This window comes from Scyliorhinus canicula, chromosome 10 (genome assembly GCF_902713615.1).
Source record: "Scyliorhinus canicula chromosome 10, sScyCan1.1, whole genome shotgun sequence".
NCBI classification, from domain to species: domain Eukaryota; kingdom Metazoa; phylum Chordata; class Chondrichthyes; order Carcharhiniformes; family Scyliorhinidae; genus Scyliorhinus; species Scyliorhinus canicula.
The window spans coordinates 3,105,812-3,125,874 of NC_052155.1; the positions used below are offsets into that span (position 1 = coordinate 3,105,812).

Below are 20,063 nucleotides of genomic sequence, written 5' to 3' on the forward strand. Positions count from 1 at the left end.
AGAGGCTCTTTTCTCTCTAACTTTAAACGGGAATAGACCTGTTGGGGAATGGGTGGACAGGCGGCAGCTCAAGTTCAATCAGTAGATCTGAAATGATAATTTTGGTAGGCTGTGGGACTTGGGCGCGGCGGGACCTGGGCGCGGGGGTGCAGCGGGACCTGGGTGTGGCAGGACCTGGGTGTGGCAGGACCTGGGCGCGGGGGTGCAGCGGGACCTGGGTGTGGCAGGACCTGGGCGCAGGGGTGCAGCGGGACCTGGGTGTGGCAGGACCTGGGCGTGGGGGCGCGGCGGGACCTGGGTGTGGGGGGGGCATGGCAGGATTGGTTGAGAGGGTAGTTAATAATAATCTTTTATCTTTATTGTCACACTGCGATGAAGTTACTGTGAGAATTCCTTCATCGCCATACTCCGGCGCCTGTTTGAGTTCCCAAGTAAAGCATACAGCATCCTGGGCTTTATTACAAGGGCAGAATGTATAAGGAAGTTGTGAAACTTCCAACCTCCAGCTAGGTTCAGCCTCAACTAGAGTATTGTGTCCAGTTGTGGGCACCGCACATTAGAAAGGAAGTGAAAGCATTGGGAGAGAAACTATTCACGAAAATGATCCCAGAGATGAGGAACTTAGTTATGTTGGTAGATTTTAAAATGTATTGATGGGATGTGCGTGTTGCTGACTGGGCCAGTGTTTATTGCCCGTCCCATTTGCCCTCAGTGAGCCGCTTGCTGGGCTACCTCAGCAGGCTAAACCCAGTCGGTCACATTGCTGACAGCATTCGACAATGGTTTCATGGTTGTCATTAGGCCTTTAATTCCAGACTTTTATTGAATTCAAATTTCCCCATGTGCCATGGAAAGATTCAAACCAATAATCCCCAGAGCATTGCCCTGGATCTCTAGATTACTCGGCCAGCGACAATACCACTACACCACCCCCAGAAATTAAACCTGTTTTACTTGGAGAATTTGATTGAGGTGTTCAGAAATGTGAGGGGTCAGGACAGTGTTGACCAGGAAAGACTTTTCCCACTTGTGAAAGGTTTGAGAATGAGAGGGAACAGATTGAAAGTAATTGGCAAGAGTGATGAGAAGGATCTTTTTCACACAACTGGTTTGGGTGTGGAATGCACTGCCTGAGAGTGTGGAGGAGGTAGGTTCAATTGAGGCCTTCAAAGGGAATTACTATTCTCTGAAAAAGAGAAGTTGGGCAAATGCAATCACGAGTTACTCATTTGAAGAAAAGGTGTAGACACAGGCTGAATGGCTGCCTCCTGCACTAGAATAATGTTGTTAGGCAAAGATATTAAGGGATATGGGCCAAAGGCAGGTATATGGAGTTAGGTCACAGATCAACCATGATCTCATTGACGGGCAGGACAGGCTCGAGGGGCTGAATGGCCTACTCCTGCTTCTAAATAATTGTGATTATATACTTAATGGTGAGGTGACTCTGACACATTATAATAAACAACTCCTTTAACTTGCATCATTGCATGGTTCTTCAGTGACTTTATAAAATATATGTATTTATATGGTTAGTTCAGTTTATGTGCACAGATTATTGAAATGTTATGGATGGGTCCAAAAATGGAATGTTCTATTTGGAGAGCAAGGGTGTGGAAGTCGTGCTTCAGCTGTGCTAAGCCTGGTGAGACCACACCGAGTTGCTGTGAGCAGTTCTGGGAACCAAGGATGTATTATTGGTCTTGAAGGGAAGGCACTAGAGATTTACGAGAAATGACATCTGAACTGTTGAGGGTTAAATTATGAGGAGAGATCACAAACTAATGCTTTGTAACCTGGAATGGAGGTTTGTGGGGGTCATTAATCAAAGCTTTCATGGTAGTTAGAGAGGAACTACCTCTGGTTAGTTGGTGAGTCGAGAACTAGGAGAGATCTATGTGTAATTCATCTGAAAAAATAAATGGTAATCGCTATTGTCACCAGTAGGCTTCAAATGAAGTTCCAGCGAAAAGCCCCTACACATGACTTTGGAACTCCCCACCTCAAGGCAGTGAAATAAGGTTATTGAATATTTTTAAGGTGGAGGTAGGTAAATTCGTGTTAGGTAAGGAATCTAAAGTATTGAGGGTAGAAAGAAATGTGGAATTCAAAGCATGAACAACTTAGTCACAATTTCCTGAATGGCAGAACAGGCTTGAAGGACTTTTAAAAATTAATCTTTATGAACTGTGGGCTTCGCTGACTAGGCCAGCATTTGTTATCCATACCTAATTGCCGTGGGATTTGATGGTGACTTTTCTTTTTGACCCGCGGCAGTTCCTGAAGTGTAGTTAGGGAAGGAATTCCAGGATTTTGCCCCAGTGACAGTGAAGGAACGGTGATATATTTCCAAGTCAGGTTGGTGAGCTTAGGTATCTGCTGCCTAGCAAGTGGTCTACCTGATCAGAGGTACTGATCAAAACTTATGTGCGTTACTGGTTGCACAAGCCTACATTGCAGACAAAACCAAGAAAAGACACAATATGTTACTGGAAAGATTTGAGCAGTACAGTTTTGAAAAGTGTTACGGCGATGATGGCACTGTGATCTATGAAATATTAATTCATTGTTTAAAAGTTGGTCTGTGCAGGACTAGGGAAAAGTAAGGTTGATGAAAAATTTATAGGTTTTCAAAATGACAGATACGATGGGCCAAGGAAAGTTGTGAGTTAAATACTAGTTAATATTTGATATAAAAGGTTAAATTTAATTTGAAGAGTAAGACGTGGCAGCAGAGCTCCAAGCCATGGTGTGCTCATCTTGCTCCATGTGGGAGATCGGGGACGTTTCCAGTTCCCAGGATCAGCATGTGCGCAGGAAGTGTCTCCAGCTGCAGCTCCTGGAAGCCAGAGTATGGAGAGGAATGTGAGGAACTTTTTTGTAGTGAGTGTTGACCTGGAACCTGCTGCCCACTCGGATGGTGGAAGCAGAGATGATCAATAATTTCAAAAGGAAATTGGATGGGCATCAATCTGTGAGAGAGCGGATGGAGTGGAACAGCCTGGATTGTTCTGCACACAACTGGATGGGCTGAATGGCCTCCTTTTTGTGAAATTATGACTGTCACTGAATTAGGAATTTTAAACAGCTGAATTTAACGTGACAGATATTTGGAATTAGCTGGGTGTGGGGACAGGTGAGCTTGCTGGGTTGAGTTATCTTTTTTTATTATTCGTTCATTGGACATGTGCGTCGCAGGCTGTGCCAGCATTTATTGCCTATCCAAATTGCCCTTGAGGGGTATTTAAGAGTCAACCACATTGCTGTGGGTCTGGAGTCACATGTAGACCAGACCGGGTAAGGATGGCAGATTTCCTTCCCTGAAGGACACCTGCGGTGGTGGGATTTGAACCTGGGTCCCCCGATCATTACCCTGGGTCTCTGGATTACCAGTCCAATGACAATATCATTACACCACCACCACCTCCCCTTGTCGGTTGTTATTTGAGCCAGACTGCAAGGTTTGTTACAAAATTCTGATTTCTCTTCTCTTTCAGGTTGCTCAGGAGATCTGGGTGTGTGAGAAACAGACAATCACCAAGTGGCAAGGGGGAATCCTGTCATATAAAGAACATTTGAAGTCCAAGATGCTTGGTGATAACCCTCAGAACAAGAAGTCTCCCAGTGTCTGAAGTATTCTCAGCAATTTGGCATCAACGTTAAGAAAATTTCTAAAAACATTACAGATCATCCTTTCTAGAACCCAGGAGGCTTAGCCAGTCTGGGTGTGGCTGAGTTTTAAGCATGCGAGACAATTAAAATCAAATGCAAGCAATAAATTGCTGTTGATATTAGCTTACTGATCCTAGAGGCTGTGGTTTTCACCTGGTTGGGAATGTCAGGCAAGGTGCGTTCAAACCAAAGCACAGGCCAATGCTTGTTTGGACCCTCCCTCCAGGAGCTAAATATTGGGGGATTGTCTGCTCACCTCATCTTGATGAGGTTGTTGCTGCATCTCTTCTCCCAGCCCCAGCACCCCCCCCCCCCCCCCCCCCCAACCCCCGTTCTGCTGTAGCAGCCTTGTCTGCCTTTTTTAAAGCCCTGTGCACAAGGTCTCTAACTCATCTAAATGTTTTGGATCACATTCCTGCATGAACACTCATCCTCTGCTCCAACACTGGTTAATTAGGATTTTGTGCGCAGTCCAAGTATCGCCTAGACCTGCTCATTGCCTTATGAGCCCATTTATCTCTAATCAAATGTTCTGGGCGGTAGTGGGGCAGGGGGAGCTGCTGTCAGCTGGGCCAGTGTGAATGCTGGACTAGTTAGTGTTTCTCTCGGTAATCTGGAGGCCTCTTTAGTGCTCAGTAACCAGGCAGGGCTGCAGTATTTGCCAAGAAACAGAACACTTCATCCCTGTGCTGGGTCCCAACCACAGCCTTTTGCAAGTGCCATAGGAGCCCAGGTGGGGGAAGCTGTGTTTACTCCCACCTCCCTGCTGTCAGGTACGGTGTCTGTAATGCAGGAGTCAGCTGCTACCTTCTGTGGATAATGCATCAAGTTTAAACCCATGTTTCCTGTCCAACAATTATTTTTTCTTTCCCCTCAAAAAGCAGGTGGTTATAAACTGCACTGTCTGCAGATTATGATGTTGATTAATTCCAATTAAAGCTCAGATAACTGTTGTTTTGAATAGTATGTTGATCTTTACATTGATGCTTTAACTTGCTGCATTGTTGGATTAGCCTCTCCAGCAGCTGATTGTAGGGATCCTGAGAGAGGCTCGAGGAAAGAACCTTGAACTCTGTTTATTTATTTAGTGTATTGTACACTGTGGGAACCTTGACTGTATTTAACCCTGGCCCAGATGGGCAATATGGAGTGATGTGCAGTTGCCATTTACCCCTTGGTGGAGAATCTGTACATCCGTCTCCAAACTTCCCTGACAGAATACGACAAATTTCTCTGCTTGTCTTCGGTTTGCACCATGTGAAGGAATACATCCATCGAAGATTCACTGGGTTTATCAATCTAATCAATCCATATTGTATTTGGTGTTCCCCAAGAAGTTATTTAAATTATAGGATTCCTTCCTTTGCCAGCAGGGGATAGGAGAAACTAAATTGGTGTTACCTGTAAGAGAACCCCGATTACTTTCGCGTCATCAGATCTTTACGGTGTTGTTATTCAGTGTTGGTTTTGGATTCTCCGCATGCTGCCCTCGTGCAATATATCTGGGAGTCCCCATTCCATTTATTACTGAAAGTGAGCTTGTTTAATTTCAGACCCCATCTTGCATGCCTCTGAACCTGCTCCTGACTTGGAAAAGAGAAAACTTGGCAAATCTTTCTAGTTTGTGGTAAATTCATTGAGGTCCCTGTCTCTTGATAGCAGACAGACGTAAGAGAATGTTGAACTGTAGGGCCTCTTATTTGGCAATCTGAGCAGTGCTCAATTTACACACACCATCCCCCTTGTTAGATGTTGCATGTATCCTTCCCACCCATCAAAGCTTTTTCTAAAATAAACTACAATCACATTAAGTTTAGGCAAAACGGGCACCAATTCAGAATGCCCAATGTGCTGAGAGGGGGAGGCAGGCTGTTATAATGCCCATGTCCACCTTGCCATTCAAAATTTGTTTCAACAGTATTGACGCCCTTCATTTGGGTTTTTCTTCATCTTCAAAGGTGCAACTGTGGCCCATTTCCCTAAAATGTACTTTTGGAGATTGAGAATATTTTGGATACTTTTCTTCACCTGGCAGGTGTTTTGGGATTTGGAGCTCTGATTGCACCTCTCGTAGTCACCAGCCCTTCCAGTCCCGTATGTCTGCTCTGACCCACAGGCTCTTTCTGTCCAGTTCCTTTTTCCAAACCCCTTGGGTTCTAACTCCCTGGTTAGAGGGAGCAGAGCAGCCTTTCCCATGGAGCCTGGCTCAGTACACCATCTCAATTTATTCCCACATTTTCACACCAGTGCTGTACTTCAGTGTTAGTGACCAATCTGTGCTCCTTGTAATACTTTAATGTTACACACTGATAGACCTCTTCAGAAGGAGATAATTAGTCTTGGCAGAAGTAGACATGCATCCGTTTTCCTTCTACTGAAATCCTTTGATCTCTTTGCAGTGTAACAGTACGGTTGGGTCTCGTTTTGGAAAAAAATGTTTATTTTTAACGCCATTATTAGCGCCATCTAAATCCCTTAAAGCAAAAAGCACCAGATCATCTGGAGACTGAGTGACTGCAGATTGTCTCGTTTTAATGTTATATTTTAGGGAAAAAATAAAGTTTACTGGAGAGTGTTTCTAATTCCATTCTTTTCAGTGTGATTTTTTTTTTTGCGGGACTGGGTGCTGGGTATCGATTATTACTTTAACCTTTTGTTACCAAATCCAGCTCACTTATGGGAAGTGTCTCCCAGTCTGTGAAATGAGTTTTGCTGTTGCAAACTACTTTCCCGTGTGTTTTTGTTTCTTGCATTAACCTGTCTCTAACCTTGCATTAAAATGGCCACCTTAGAAACTACAGCATGTCTGCTTGGCGAATTGTTGCTTAGTTACTGTCCTGGATTTCCTGAACACACAGTAGGAGCAAGAGGAGACCCATCAAGCCTGCTACACCATTGAATACGATCATGGCTGATCATCATTTCCAACCCCACTTTCCTGCCCATTCCATGTATCCCTTGTTCCCATGCAGTGGGGTGTTGGGACAAGCATAAATCTTTGGAGCTGTTGTGTAATGCTTGGCATGGCCAGAGCTGAAGTTATGCTTGGCCAGCACGGTAGCATTGTGAATAGCACAAATGCTTCACAGCTCCAGGGTCCCAGGTTCGATTCTGGCTTGGGTCACTGTCTGTGCGGAGTCTGCACGTCCTCCCCGTGTGTGCGTGGGTTTCCTCCGGGTGCTCCGGTTTCCTCCCACAGTCCAAAGATGTGCAGGTTAGGTGGATTGGCCATGATAAATTGCCCTTAGCATCCAAAAATGCCCTTGGTGTTGGGTGGGGTTAGTGGGTTATAGGGTGGAGGTGTTGACCGTGGGTAGGGTGCTCTTTCCAAGAGCCGGTGCAGACTCGATGGGCCGAATGGCCTCCTTCTGCACTGTAAATTCTATGAATGCTTGTAAATTGATACCCGAGGCCATTAATTGTGTTGTGCGTTAGACCAGTTTGCCATGTTAAATTATTGAATCAGATGTGGCTGAATAAACACAAGGTCTGGAGAGGGTGGCACAGAGGTTGGTGCTGCTACCTTACAGCTCCAGGGTCCCGGGTTCAATTCTGGCCTCGGGTCACTGTCTGTGTGGAGTTTGCACTTTCTCTGAGTCTGCCTGGGTTTCCTCCAGGTGTTCCGGTTTCCTCCCACAATCCAAAGATGTGCAGGTTAAGTGGAATGACCATATTAAATTGCTCCTTAGTGTCCAAAAGGTTAGGTGGGGTTACAGGGATAGGGTGGAGGCATGGGCTTAAGTAGGGTGCTCTTTCCAAGGGCTGGTGCAGACTCGATGGACTGAATGGTCTCCTGCACTGTAAATTCTATGATTCTATGGAGTGAGGTATGTACACAAACAGTAGTGACAGCTGCCTGGCCTTTGAATTTTCATAGATTGGTGATGCCTCTTGCCCTGACCCAAAATGTTTAATTTACAGAGAGAAGCACTCCGACCCTGCGGTGCTATCAGTAAGCTGAAAACCAATTTTGATACAAAACACCATTCACCAAAACACCAGTCCAAAGATGTGCGGGTTAGGTGGATTGGCCATGCTAAATTGCCCGTAGTGTCCTAATAAAAGTAAGGTTAAGGGGGGGGGGGGTTGTTGGGTTACAGGTATAGGGTGGATACGTGGGTTTGAGTAGGGTGATCATGGCTCGGCACAACATTGAGGGCCGAAGGGCCTGTTCTGTGCTGTACTGTTCTATGTTCTATGTTCACTCTCCAGCAAGGACATACGGCACTTCAGGGGCAGCAGGGTAGCAAGGTGGTTAGCATAAATGCTTCACAGCTCCAGGGTCCCAGGTTCGATTCCCGGCTGGGTCACTGTCTGTGTGGAGTCTGCACGTCCTCCCCCTGTGTGCGTGGGTTTCCTCCGGGTGCTCCGGTTTCTTCCCACAGTCCAAAGATGTGCGGGTTAGGTGGATTGGCCGTGCTAAATTGCCCGTAGTGTCCTATTAAAAGTAAGGTGGGGGGGGGTTGTTGGGTTACGGGTATAGGGTGGATACGTGGGTTTGAGTAGGGTGATCATGGCTCGGCACAACATTGAGGGCCGAAGGGCCTGTTCTGTGCTGTACTGTTCTATGTTCTAAGCGCCTCAGAGAAGAAAGCTTAAAATCAATGAATGATGTGGTGTGTGGGTTTCAGATAATGCACAGGAGGCAAGTTACCTCAGGCAGCGCAATGGTTAGAACAGTTGTTTCACAGCTCCAGGGTTCCAGGCTTGATTCCCGGCATGGGTCACTATCTGTGGAGTCTGCACATTCTCCCCGTGTGTGCGTGGGTTTCATCCGGGTGCTCTGGTTTCCTCCCACAGTCCAAAGATGTGCAGGTTGGGTGGATTGGCCATGATAAATTGCCCTTAGTGTAGTGTCCAAAAAGGTTAGGTTGGGTTATGGGGATAAAGGTGATAGGGTGGAGGCTTGGGGCTTAAGTAGGGTGCTCCTTCCAAGGGCAGGTGCAGACTCGATGGGTTCAATGGCATCCTGCACAGTAAGTTCTATGATACCTGACAGCCGAGCTCTTGCCAGAATCAAAGAAATCGCTCACTATTGCCACAACTAATTCTGCCGGAATGCAGAAGTATTTCGTTATGCCGGGAGCTGATGCAAACAAATTGATTGACAAAATGTCAGTTCATATTGAATGGATGCTTCAAGACAAATTAGAGATGAGTGGAAAATTTGCCCTGCAGATTGACTCTATAGATATCAGCATGCACTGCCAGCTCTTAGAATCCCTATCAACATACCTGACACTAGCAATCTAGAGAATTTATTTTACAAAGAATTGATCATGTGACCAGAGAGGAAATATTTTAACTGGATTAAGTGCAACAGCATCTGCACTGATGGAGCATCTTCCATGACAAGAAAAGTCAAAGGATTAGTGAGTAAGATGAAAGAACAGAATCCTGACATCCAGGCCAGCCACGATCCTGCACAATGAAGCCTTTGTTACCAAAACAGTGCAGCCTGAATTAACTTGTATCAAAGCAAGCAGTGAAAATCGGGAATTATATAACGTTACACACTTTGAAATTGCACTTGTTTACTATTTTGTGTGAAGAGATGGGAGCCAAGTACCAGGATTTACTCATGCACACAAGTGTGATGGCTATTAGGATACTGGATCAGATCCCAACATTTTGTAATACAAAATTATGATGGACGTAGATAGGGCAGATAGGAAGAAACTTTTCCCCTGAGCGGAGGGGCCAATAACTAGAGGCACAGATTTAAGGCAGAAGGTGCAGAGGGGATTTGAGGTTAAATATTTTCATCCTGAGGGTGGTAGGAATCGAACTCACTGTCTGAAAGGGTGGTGGAGGCAGGAACCCTCACAACAATTAAGAAGTATTTAGATGAGCACTTGAAATACCATGAGCTGGATTCTCCTCCCCGCTGCCACATTGCTGTTTCACCCCGCCGGCAGGATGCTCCATTACACAGGCTGGTCAATGGGGTTTCCCATTGTGGGGCAGCCCCACGCCATCGGGAAACCCCATGGCTGCTGGCAAAATGGAGCATCCCGACGGCGACGAATCCCATAGCACACAAGGCTGCAGACCAAGTGATGAAAAATGCAATCAGAATAGATAGAACATAGAACGATACAGCGCAGTACAGGCCCTTCAGCCCTCGATGTTGCACCGACATGGAAAAAAACTAAAGGCCATCTAACCTACACTATGCCCTTATCATCCATATGCTTATCCAATAAACTTTTAAATGCCCTCAATGTTGGCGAGTTCACTACTGTTGCAGGTAGGGCATTCCACGGCCTCACCACTCTTTGTGTAAAAAACCTACCTCTGACCTCTGTCCTATATCTATTACCCCTCAATTTAAGGCTATGTCCCCTCGTGCTAGCCACCTCCATCCGCGGGAGAAGGCTCTCGCTGTCCACCCTATCTAACCCTCTGATCATTTTGTATGCCTCTATTAAGTCACCTCTTAACCTTCTTCTCTCTAACGAAAACAACCTCAAGTCCATCAGCCTTTCCTCATAAGATTTTCCCTCCATACCAGGCAACATCCTGGTAAATCTCCTCTGCACCCGTTCCAAAGCTTCCACGTCCTTCCTATAATGAGGCGACCAGAACTGTACGCAATACTCCAAATGCGGCCGTACTAGAGTTTTGTACAACTGCAACATGACCTCATGGCTCCGGAACTCAATCCCTCTACCAATAAAGGCCAACACACCATAGGCCTTCTTCACAACCCTATCAACCTAGGTGGCAACTTTCAGGGATCTATGTACATGGACACCGAGATCCCTCTGCTCATCCACACTACCAAGAATTTTACCATTAGCCAAATATTCCGCATTCCTGTTCTTTCCAAAGTGAATCACCTCACACTTCTCCACATTAAACTCCATTTGCCACCTCTCAGCCCAGCTCTGCAGCTTATCTATGTCCCTCCGTAACCTGCAACATCCTTCCGCACTGTCTACAACTCCACCGACTTTAGTGTCGTCTGCAAATTTACTCACCCATCCTTCTGCGCCCTCCTCTAGGTCATTTATAAAAATGACAAACAGCAACGGCCCCAGAACAGATCCTTGTGGTATGCCACTCGTAACTGAACTCCATTCTGAACATTTCCCATCAACTACCACTCTCTCTTCTTTCAACTAGTCAATTTCTGATCCACATCTCTAAATCACCCTCAATCCCCAGCCTCCGTATTTTCTGCAATAGCCGACCGTGGGGAACCTTATCAAACGCTTTACTGAAATCCATATACACATCAACTGCTCTACCCTCATCTACCTGTTCAGTCACCTTCTCAAAGAACTCGATAAGGTTTGTGAGGCATGACCTACCCTTCACAAAACCATGCTGACTATCCCTAATCATATTATTCCTATCTAGATGATTATAAATCGTATCTTTTATAATCCTCTCCAAGACTTTACCCACCACAGACGTTAGGCTCACCGGCCTATAGTTACCGGGGTTATCTCTACTCCCCTTCTTAAACAAAGGGACCACATTTGCTATCCTCCAGTCCTCTGGCACTATTCCTGTAGCCAATGATGACCTAAAAATCAAAGCCAAAGGCTCAGCAATCTCTTCCCTGGCTTCCCAGAGAATCCTAGGATAAATCCCATCCGGCCCCGGGGACTTATCTATTTTCACCTTGTCCAGAATTGCTAACACTTCTTCCCTACGCACCTCAATGCCATCTATTCTAATAGCCTGGGTCTCAGCATTCTCCTCCACAATATTATCTTTTTCTTGAGTGAATACTGATGAAAAGTATTCATTTAGTATCTCGCTTATCTCCTCAGCCTCCACACAACTTCCCACCACTGTCCTTGACTGGCCCTACTCTTACCCTAGTCATTCTTTTATTCCTGACGTACCTATAGAAAGCTTTTGGGTTTTCCTTGATCCTACCTGCCAAAGACTTCTCATGTCCCCTCCTTGCTCGTCTTAGCTCTCTCTTTAGATCCTTCCTCGCTTCCTTGTAACTATCAAGCGCCCCAACTGAAACTTCACGCCTCATCTTCACATAGGCCTCCTTCTTCCTCTTAACAAGAGATTCTACTTCTTTGGTAAACCACGGTTCCCGAGCTCGACCCCTTCCTCCCTGCCTGACTGGTACGTACTTATCAAGAACACGCAATAGCTGTTCCTTGAACAAGCTCCACATATCCAGTGTGCCCAACCCTTGCAGCCTACCTCTCCAACCTACACATCCTAAGTCATGTCTAATGGCATCATAATTGCCCTTCCCCCAGCTATAACTCTTGCCCTGCGGGGTATACTTATCCCTTTCCATCACTAACGTAAAGGTCACCGAATTGCGGTCACTGTTTCCAAAGTGCTCACCTACCTCCAGATCTAACACCTGGCCTGGTTCATTACCCAAAACCAAATCCAATGTGGCCTCGCCTCTTGTTGGCCTGTCAACATATTGTGTCAGGAAACCCTCCTGCACACATTGTACAAAGAACGACCCTTCTAATGTACTCGAACTATATCTTTTCCAGTCAATATTTGGAAAGTTAAAGTCTCCCATAACAACTACCCTGTTACTTTCGCTCTTTTCCAGAATCATCTTCGCCATCCTTTCCTCTACATCCCTAGAACTATTAGGTGGCCTATAGAAAACTCCCAACAGGGTGACCTCTCCTTTCCTGTTTCTAACCTCAGCCCATACTACCCTCGGAAGAAGAGTCCCCATCTAGCATCCTTTCCGCCACCGTAATACTGTCCTTGACTAGCAGCGCCACACCTCCCCCTCTTTTGCCCCCTTCTCTGAGCTTACTAAAACACCTAAACCCCGGAACCTGCAACAACCATTCCTGTCCCTGCTCTATCCATGTCTCTGAAATGGCCACAACATCGAAGTCCCAGGTACCAACCCATGCTGCCAGTTCCCCTACCTTATTTCGTATACTCCTGGCATTGAAGTAGACACACTTCAAACCACCTACCTGAACACTGGCACCCTCCTGCGAAGTCAAATCTGTGCTCCTGACCTCTATACTCTCAATCTCCTGTACCCCAAAACTACAATCCAGGTTCCCATCCCAATCCAGATGGGGGCTTGATGCCCAGCATGGAGATGATGGGCTGAAAGGCCTACTTCTGCTCCTCTGTCGAATGGTTATATGGACTAAATACTGGTTGGAGTGTGAGATGCATTTCGAGGATTCATTTAGGTTAAATCAAATTAGCCACAATACCGTAGAGGAAGAATTCCTGGAGTGTATGAGTGTATACGGGATGGTTTTCTGGACCAATACGCTGAGGAACCAACTAGAGAACAGACCATCCTAGACTGGGTACTGTGCAATGAGAACGGAATCATTGGCAACCTATTTGTGCGAGATCCCTTGGAGATGAGCGACCATATTATTGAATTTTTCGCCAAGGTGGAGAGTGAAGTGGTTGATTCTAGGGTCCTAAAAACGTACTTTAAAAAAAACATTTCCTATTAAGGGGCAATTTAGTGTGGCCAAATCCACCAATCCTGCACATCTTTGGGTTGTGGGGTGAGACCTACGCAGACATTGGGAGAATATGCAAGTCCTGAATATTAATAAAGGATACTGTGATAATGAGGCGTGTGTTAGTGTTACAACCTGCCTGCTTACCACTGGCTGGGGATTAATGACAATCCCACAATCCTGTGGGAGTATGAGCTTCCCCAATGAGGGGGGCGGAGAAATCATTAGCAGACTCCCTGCATAAATAGAGCTGGCCAGTTTGGAACCAGCAGAGAGAGAGGAGTGAGCAGCTGACTTTCTATCCAGGCTATGCAGGATTGCGGAGTACTGTGACTATGGTGAGACCTTGTCAGAAATGTTACGCGACCGTTTGGTTTGCGGTATTAACAATGTGGCCACCCAGAGAAAGTTGTTAACTGAGCCAACATTGACTTTTCAGCAGGCCATTCAAATAGTATTGTCCCGAGCGCAGAACGAGGAGTGCAGGAGCTACAGGGAATGGAGGTGCATGCCTTGGGGCGCAACCCCTTCCGTCCGAAAGCTTCCCCCTCCCACCCCCCCTCCCCGTGGTACCTTGGGCGAGGCGATGTCCAGATCGACGGCAGTGACCGTCGGGCATTCCTCCCCGAAGGGAGCCTTCTCCAGAACTAATGGATGAGGAGCCATGTCCGTGTCAGACTTGTGGGCACCGACCCCGTCGCGGACGCTGGTCCTAGGGGCGCCAGAGGCATTGTCGTTCTGACCGAAATTGGGGCCAGCCCAAGGGCCGTACCTTTCATTTGGATGAACCTGCGGCTACTACTCCCGAGGACGTGGAGACGGAGGTTGACTGCCTGCAGCTGCATTGTGTGGCAGCTCCCCATGTGGCCCCCATTAAGGTGACAGTACGGGTCAATGGTCACCCGCTTGAGATGGAGTTCGACACTGGCGCAGCGGCCTCCGTGATCGCCCAGAGGACATTTGACCGCATCAAGCAGGGTATACAGACCCTTACATTAACCGACACACAGGCCAGGTTGGCCACCTACACGGGGGAACCATTGGACATTGCAGGAACCACGATGACCCCTGTTGTTTATGGACGCCAGGAGGGGCGTTTCCCACTTATCGTGGTGCGCGGCCATGGGCCCAGCCTGTTGGGTCGGGACTGGTTGTGCCATTTGCGGCTGCAGTGGCAGCACATCCTCCAAACAGTTTCTGGAGGGTTGACTGAGGTGCTAGGACGATACCCAGATGTATTCCAGCTCGGTTTGGGGAAAGTATCCAAGTCGAACCAGGAGCCACGCCGCGCTATTTCTGGGTGTGCCCGGTGCCTTACGCATTACTCGAGAAGGTAGAAGGGGAGCTCACTCGTTTGGAGACTTTGGGTATCATCAGGCTCGTCTGTTTCGCTGACTGGGCAGCACCAATTGTACCCGTAATGAAGCCAGATGCCATAGTTCGCTTGTACGGCGACTATAAACTTAAGACCATAAGACCATAAGACATAGGAGCGGAAGTAAGGCCATTCGGCCCATCGAGTCCACTCCACCATTCAATCATGGTTGATTTCAACTCCATTTACCCGCTCTCTCCCCATAGCCCTTAATTCCTCGAGAAATCAAGAATTTATCAATTTCTGTCTTAAAGACACTCAATGTCCCGGCCTCCACCGCCCTCTGTGGCAATGAATTCCACAGACCTACCACTCTCTGGCTGAAGAAATTTCTCCTCATCTCTGTTCTAAAGTGACTCCCTTTTATTCTAAGGCTGTGCCCCCGCGTCCTAGTCTCCCCTGCTAATGGAAACAACTTCCCTACGTCCATCCTATCCAAGCCATTCATTATCTTGTACGTTTCTATTAGATCTCCCCTCAACCTCCTAAACTCCAATGAATATAATCCCACGATCCTCAGACGTTCATCGTATGTTAGGCCTACCATTCCTGGGATCATCCGTGTGAATCTCCGCTGGACCCGCTCCAGTGCCAGTATGTCCTTCCTGAGGTATGGGGCCCAAAATTGCTCACAGTATTCTAAATGGGGCCTAACTAGTGCTTTATAAAGCCTCAGAAGTACATCCCTGCTTTTATATTCCAAGCCTCTTGAGATAAATGACAACATTACATTTGCTTTCTTAATTACGGACTCAACCTGCAAGTTTACCTTTAGAGAATCCTGGACTAGGACTCCCAAGTCCCTTTGCACTTTAGCATTATGAATTTTGTCACCGTTTAGAAAATAGTCCATGCCTCTATTCTTTTTTCCAAAGTGCAAGACCTCGCACTTGCCCACGTTGAATTTCATCAGCCACTTTTTGGACCATTCTCCTAAACTGTCTAAATCTTCTGCAGCCTCCCCACCTCCTCAATACTACCTGCCCCTCCACCTATCTTGTATCATCGGCAAACTTGGCCAGAATGCCCCCAGTCCCGTCATCTAGATCGTTAATATATAAAGAGAACAGCTGTGGCCCCAACACTGAACCCTGCGGGACACCACTTGTCACCGGTTGCCATTCCGAAAAAGAACCTTTTATCCCAACTCTCTGCCTTCTGTCTGACAGCCAATCGTCAATCCTGTTAGTACCTTGCCTCGAATACCATGGGCCCTTATTTTACTCAGGAGTCCTCCCGTGAGGCACCTTGTCAAAGGCCTTTTGGAAGTCAAGATAGATAACATCCATTGGCTCTCCTTGGTCTAACCTATTTGTTATCTCTTCAAAGAACTCTAACAGGTTTGTCAGGCACGACCTCCCCTTACTAAATCCATGCTGACTTGTCCTAATCTGACCCTGCACTTCCAGAATTTAGAAATCTCATCCTTAACGATGGATTCTAGAATTTTGCCAACAACCGAGGTTAGGCTAATTGGCCTATAATTTTCCATCTTTTTCTTGTTCCCTTCTTGAACAGGGGGGTTACAACAGCGATTTTCCAATCCTCTGGGACTTTCCCTGATTCCAGTGACTTTTGAAAGATCATAACTAACGCCTCCACTATTTCTTCAGCTATCTCCTTTAGAACTCTAGGATGTAGCCCATCTGGGCCCGGAGATTTATCAATTTTCAGACCTTTTAGTTTCTCTAGCACCTTCTCCTTTGTGATGGCAACCATATTCAACTCTTCCCCCTGACTTTCCTGAATTGTTGGGATATTACTCATGTCTTCTACTGTGAAGACTGACGCAAAGTACTTATTAAGTTCCTCAGCTATTTCCTTGTCTCCCATCACTAGATTACCAGCGTCATTTTGGAGCGGCCCAATGTCTACTTTTGCCTCCCGTTTGTTTTTAATGTATTTTAAAAAACTTTTACTATCATTCCTAATGTTACTGGCTAGCCTACCTTCATATTTGATCCTCTCCTTCCTTATTTCTCTCTTTGTTATCCTCTGTTTGTTTTTGTAGCCTTCCCAATCTTCTGACTTCCCACTACTCTTTGCCACATTATAGGCTCTCTCTTTTGCCTTGATGCATTCCCTGACTTCCTTGTCAGCCATGGCTGCCTAATCCTCCCTCTGATAACCTTTCTTTTCTTTGGGATGAACCTCTGCACTGTGTCCTCAATTACTCCCAGAAACTCCTGCCATTGCTGTTCTACTGTCTTTCCCACTAGGCTCTGCTTCCAGTCGATTTTCGTCAGTTCCTCCCTCATGCGCCTGTAATTACCTTTATTTAACTGTAAAACCTTTACATCTGATTCTACCTTCCTTCTTTCAAATTGCAGACTGAATTCTACCATATTATGATCACTGCTTCCTAAGTGTTCCCTTACTTAAGATCTTTTATCAATTCTGGCTCATTACATAACACTAAGTCCAGAATAGCCTGTTCCCTCGTGGGCTCCATCACAAGCTGTTCCAAAAAGCCATCCTGTAAACATTCAATGAATTCCCTTTCTTTGGGTCCACTGGCAAACATTATTTACCCAGTCCACCTGCATATTGAAGTCCCCCATGATCACTGTGACCTTGCCTTTCTGACATGCCCTTTCTATTTCGTGGTGCATTTTGTGCCCCTGGTCCTGACCACTGTCAGGAGGCCTGTACATAACTCCCATTATGTTTTTTTGCCTTTGTGGTTCCTCAACTCTACCCACACAGACTCCACATCGTCTGACCCTATGTTGTTTAGTGCTATTGATTTAATTTCATTTCTAATTAACAAGGCAACCCCGCCCCCTCTACCCACCTCTCTGTCCTTTCGATAGGTTGTAAATCCCTGGATGTTTAACTGCCAGTCCTGAACCCCCTGCAACCATGTTTCTGTGATGCCTACCACATCATACCTGCCAGTCATAATCTGGGCCACAAGCTCATCTACCTTGTTCCGTACACTGCGGGCATTTAAATATAGCACCTTAATTCCCTATTGACTGTCCCTTTTGTTTTCTTAGTGTGGTGGACCTTGGTTTACTGAGCCTTTCCATACACTGTGTCATATTTTGTGAGATGGGGACTATCGTAACCTCTCCTGAGCTCTGTCTTTTCGTGATTTTTTGTAATCCTAAGCAGCTACGCTTCCCACTGATTCCTTCACCTCTTGGTTCCCTGACTTTCCCTTCCCCCCCAATCTCTAGTTTAAAGTCCTATTGACCACCCTATTTACTCTTTTCGCCAGAACACTGGTCCCAGCTCGGTTCAGGTGGAGACCATCCCAACGGTATAGGTCCCCCCTGTCCCAAAACTGATGCCAGTGTCCCAGTGAATACGGCTTCCCGACTCGACCGATACCCAATGCCTCACAGAGAGGATCTCTACGCGAAGCTTGCAGGTGACTCTCGTTCACAAAATTAGATATGAGTCACGCCTACCTACAGTTGGAGTTGGACCCTGCCTCCCGGCCATATGTAACGATTAATACACACCGGGGCCTGTATGAATATACAACGTTTGCCCTTTGGAGTATCCTCTGCCTGCGCTATTTTTCAACGCGTTATGGAGGGAATCTGAGAGGTTTACCGCATGTCGCTGTCTACTTAGATGACGTTTTGATCACAGGGACGTTGGAGCAGGAACATTTGGAAAATTTGGAGGCTGTCTTAGACGCTTTTCGGAGGCTGGAATCCATTTACGTCGCACAAAGTGCGTCTTTCAGACGAAGGAAGTAGTCTACCTGGGTTATCGGGTGGACCGTGAAGGTTTGCACCCCGTCGCAGAGAAGGTGCGCGCGATTCAACAGGCCCCCGACCCGACTGACACTTCGCGTCTTCGTTCGTTTCTCGGCCTCGTAAACTATTACGGAAAGTTCCTCCCCAATCTGCCACCTACACTGGCCCCGTTGCACCTTCTGCTAAAGAAGAATCACACTTGGGTTTGGGGTCAGCCTCAAGAAACCGCTTTCCGGCCGGTAAAACAACAATTGTCGTCGTCTGGGTTACTAACCCACTATGATCCTGGAAAGCCTTTGCTCGTCACATGTGATGCATCCCCGTATGGTATTGGGGCCGTCCTGTCCCACAAGATGGAGAACGGGGCCGAGTGGTCGATAGCTTTCGCCTCCCGCACATTGACTGCAGCGGAAAAAAAGTACGCGCAGATCGAGAAGGAGGGCCTGGCAGTGGTCTTTGCGGTCAAACGTTTCCACCAGTACGTGTATGGCCGCCACTTCACTATCGTGACTGATCATAAGCCTCTGCTGGGACTTTTCAGAGAGGATAAGCCAATACCACCCATTGCTTCCGCACGGATCCAGCGCTGGCCTTTGTTGCTCGCTGCATACGAGTATTCTCTGGAGCACAAACCAGGAACACAGATAGGGAATGCCGACGCACTGAGCCGATTGCCTTTATCGACCGGCCCCATGTCGACTCCCACGACCGGTGAGGTGGTTGCAACCCTAAATTTTACGGACACCTTGCCAGTCACGGCATCACAGATCCCAGACGGAGCCAGTCCTGTCAAAGGTTCGGCACATAGTCCTGTATGGTGGGCAGCATAGACAGCTCCCAGGCGAGTTGCGGGCATTTTCCTCCAAGCTGTCCGAATTCAGCGTGGAAGACGGCATCCTTTTGTGGGGGACGCGTGTGATTGTCCCGGAAAAAGGACAGGAGCTGATACTGAGAGACTTGCACAATGGGCATCCAGGTGTGACCAAAATGAAAATGTTGGCCTGGAGTTATGTCTGGTGGCCAGGCCTCGACACCGACATTGAGAAGGGGCCCAAAATTGCTCCATTTGCCAGGAGCATCAGAAGCTTCCGCCGGCCGCGCCCCTACATCACTGGGAATGGCCAGGGTGGCCTTGGGCGCGCTTGCATGCGGATTTCGACGGCCCTTTTCAAGGATCCATGTTCCTTCTATTAATCGACGCCCAGTCTAAATGGTTAGAGGTGCATAAGATGGGAGGCACAACGTCCTGTGCAACAATCGAGAAGATGCGTTTGTCTTTCAGTACGCATGGCCTCCCCGAGGTGCTGGTCACAGACAACGGCACTCCATTCACAAGTGAGGAGTTTGCGAGGTTCATGAAGATGAACAGCATACGCCATATCCGCACTGCCTCTTACCACCCAGCTTCAAATGGGTTGGCGGAGCGCGCAGTGCAGACATTCAAACGAGGCCTAAAGAAGCAGTCTTCTGGGTCTATGGACACGAGACTGGCTCGTTTTTTGTTTTCATAGAGGACCACCCCCCATGCGGTGACTGGGGTAGCTCCCTCAGAACTCCTAATGGGCTGGAGACTTCGCACCCGCCTTAGCATGGTTTTCCCGGACATTTGCCGTAGGGGCAGCACGGTAGCATGATGGTTAGCATAAATGCTTCACAGCTCCCGAAGGCCTTTTTTAGGAGGGTCAACAGAAGTATCACGGGATTTGTGTGGGCGCATGGGACTCCGAGGGTTAGAAGAGCGTTCCTGGAACAAGGCAGGGATAGGGGGGGGCTGGCGTTGCCCAACCTCTGTGGGTACTATTGAAATGAAATGAAAATCGCTTATTGTCACGAGTAGGCTTCAATGAAGTT

At 47.2% G+C, this 20,063-nt stretch overlaps 2 protein-coding genes across 5 annotated transcripts in view; one reads left to right on the forward strand and one right to left on the reverse strand.

Annotated features, from left to right (window-relative positions):
- Positions 1-6,470, forward strand: part of abcf2a (ATP-binding cassette, sub-family F (GCN20), member 2a) — a 52,140-nt gene extending 45,670 nt beyond the window's left edge. For 3 of the 4 annotated variants that reach the window (XM_038808510.1, XM_038808511.1, XM_038808512.1), the window contains one exon: positions 3,498-3,632. In XM_038808510.1, the coding sequence (XP_038664438.1) occupies positions 3,498-3,632 (135 nt within the window). Of the gene's footprint in view, positions 1-3,497 lie in introns of all 4 variants that reach the window. The other variant, XM_038808508.1, reaches the window with a different exon arrangement.
- Positions 1-20,063, reverse strand: part of faim2a (Fas apoptotic inhibitory molecule 2a) — a 394,729-nt gene that overhangs the window by 183,593 nt on the left and 191,073 nt on the right. The gene's annotated exons all lie outside the window — the stretch shown is intronic.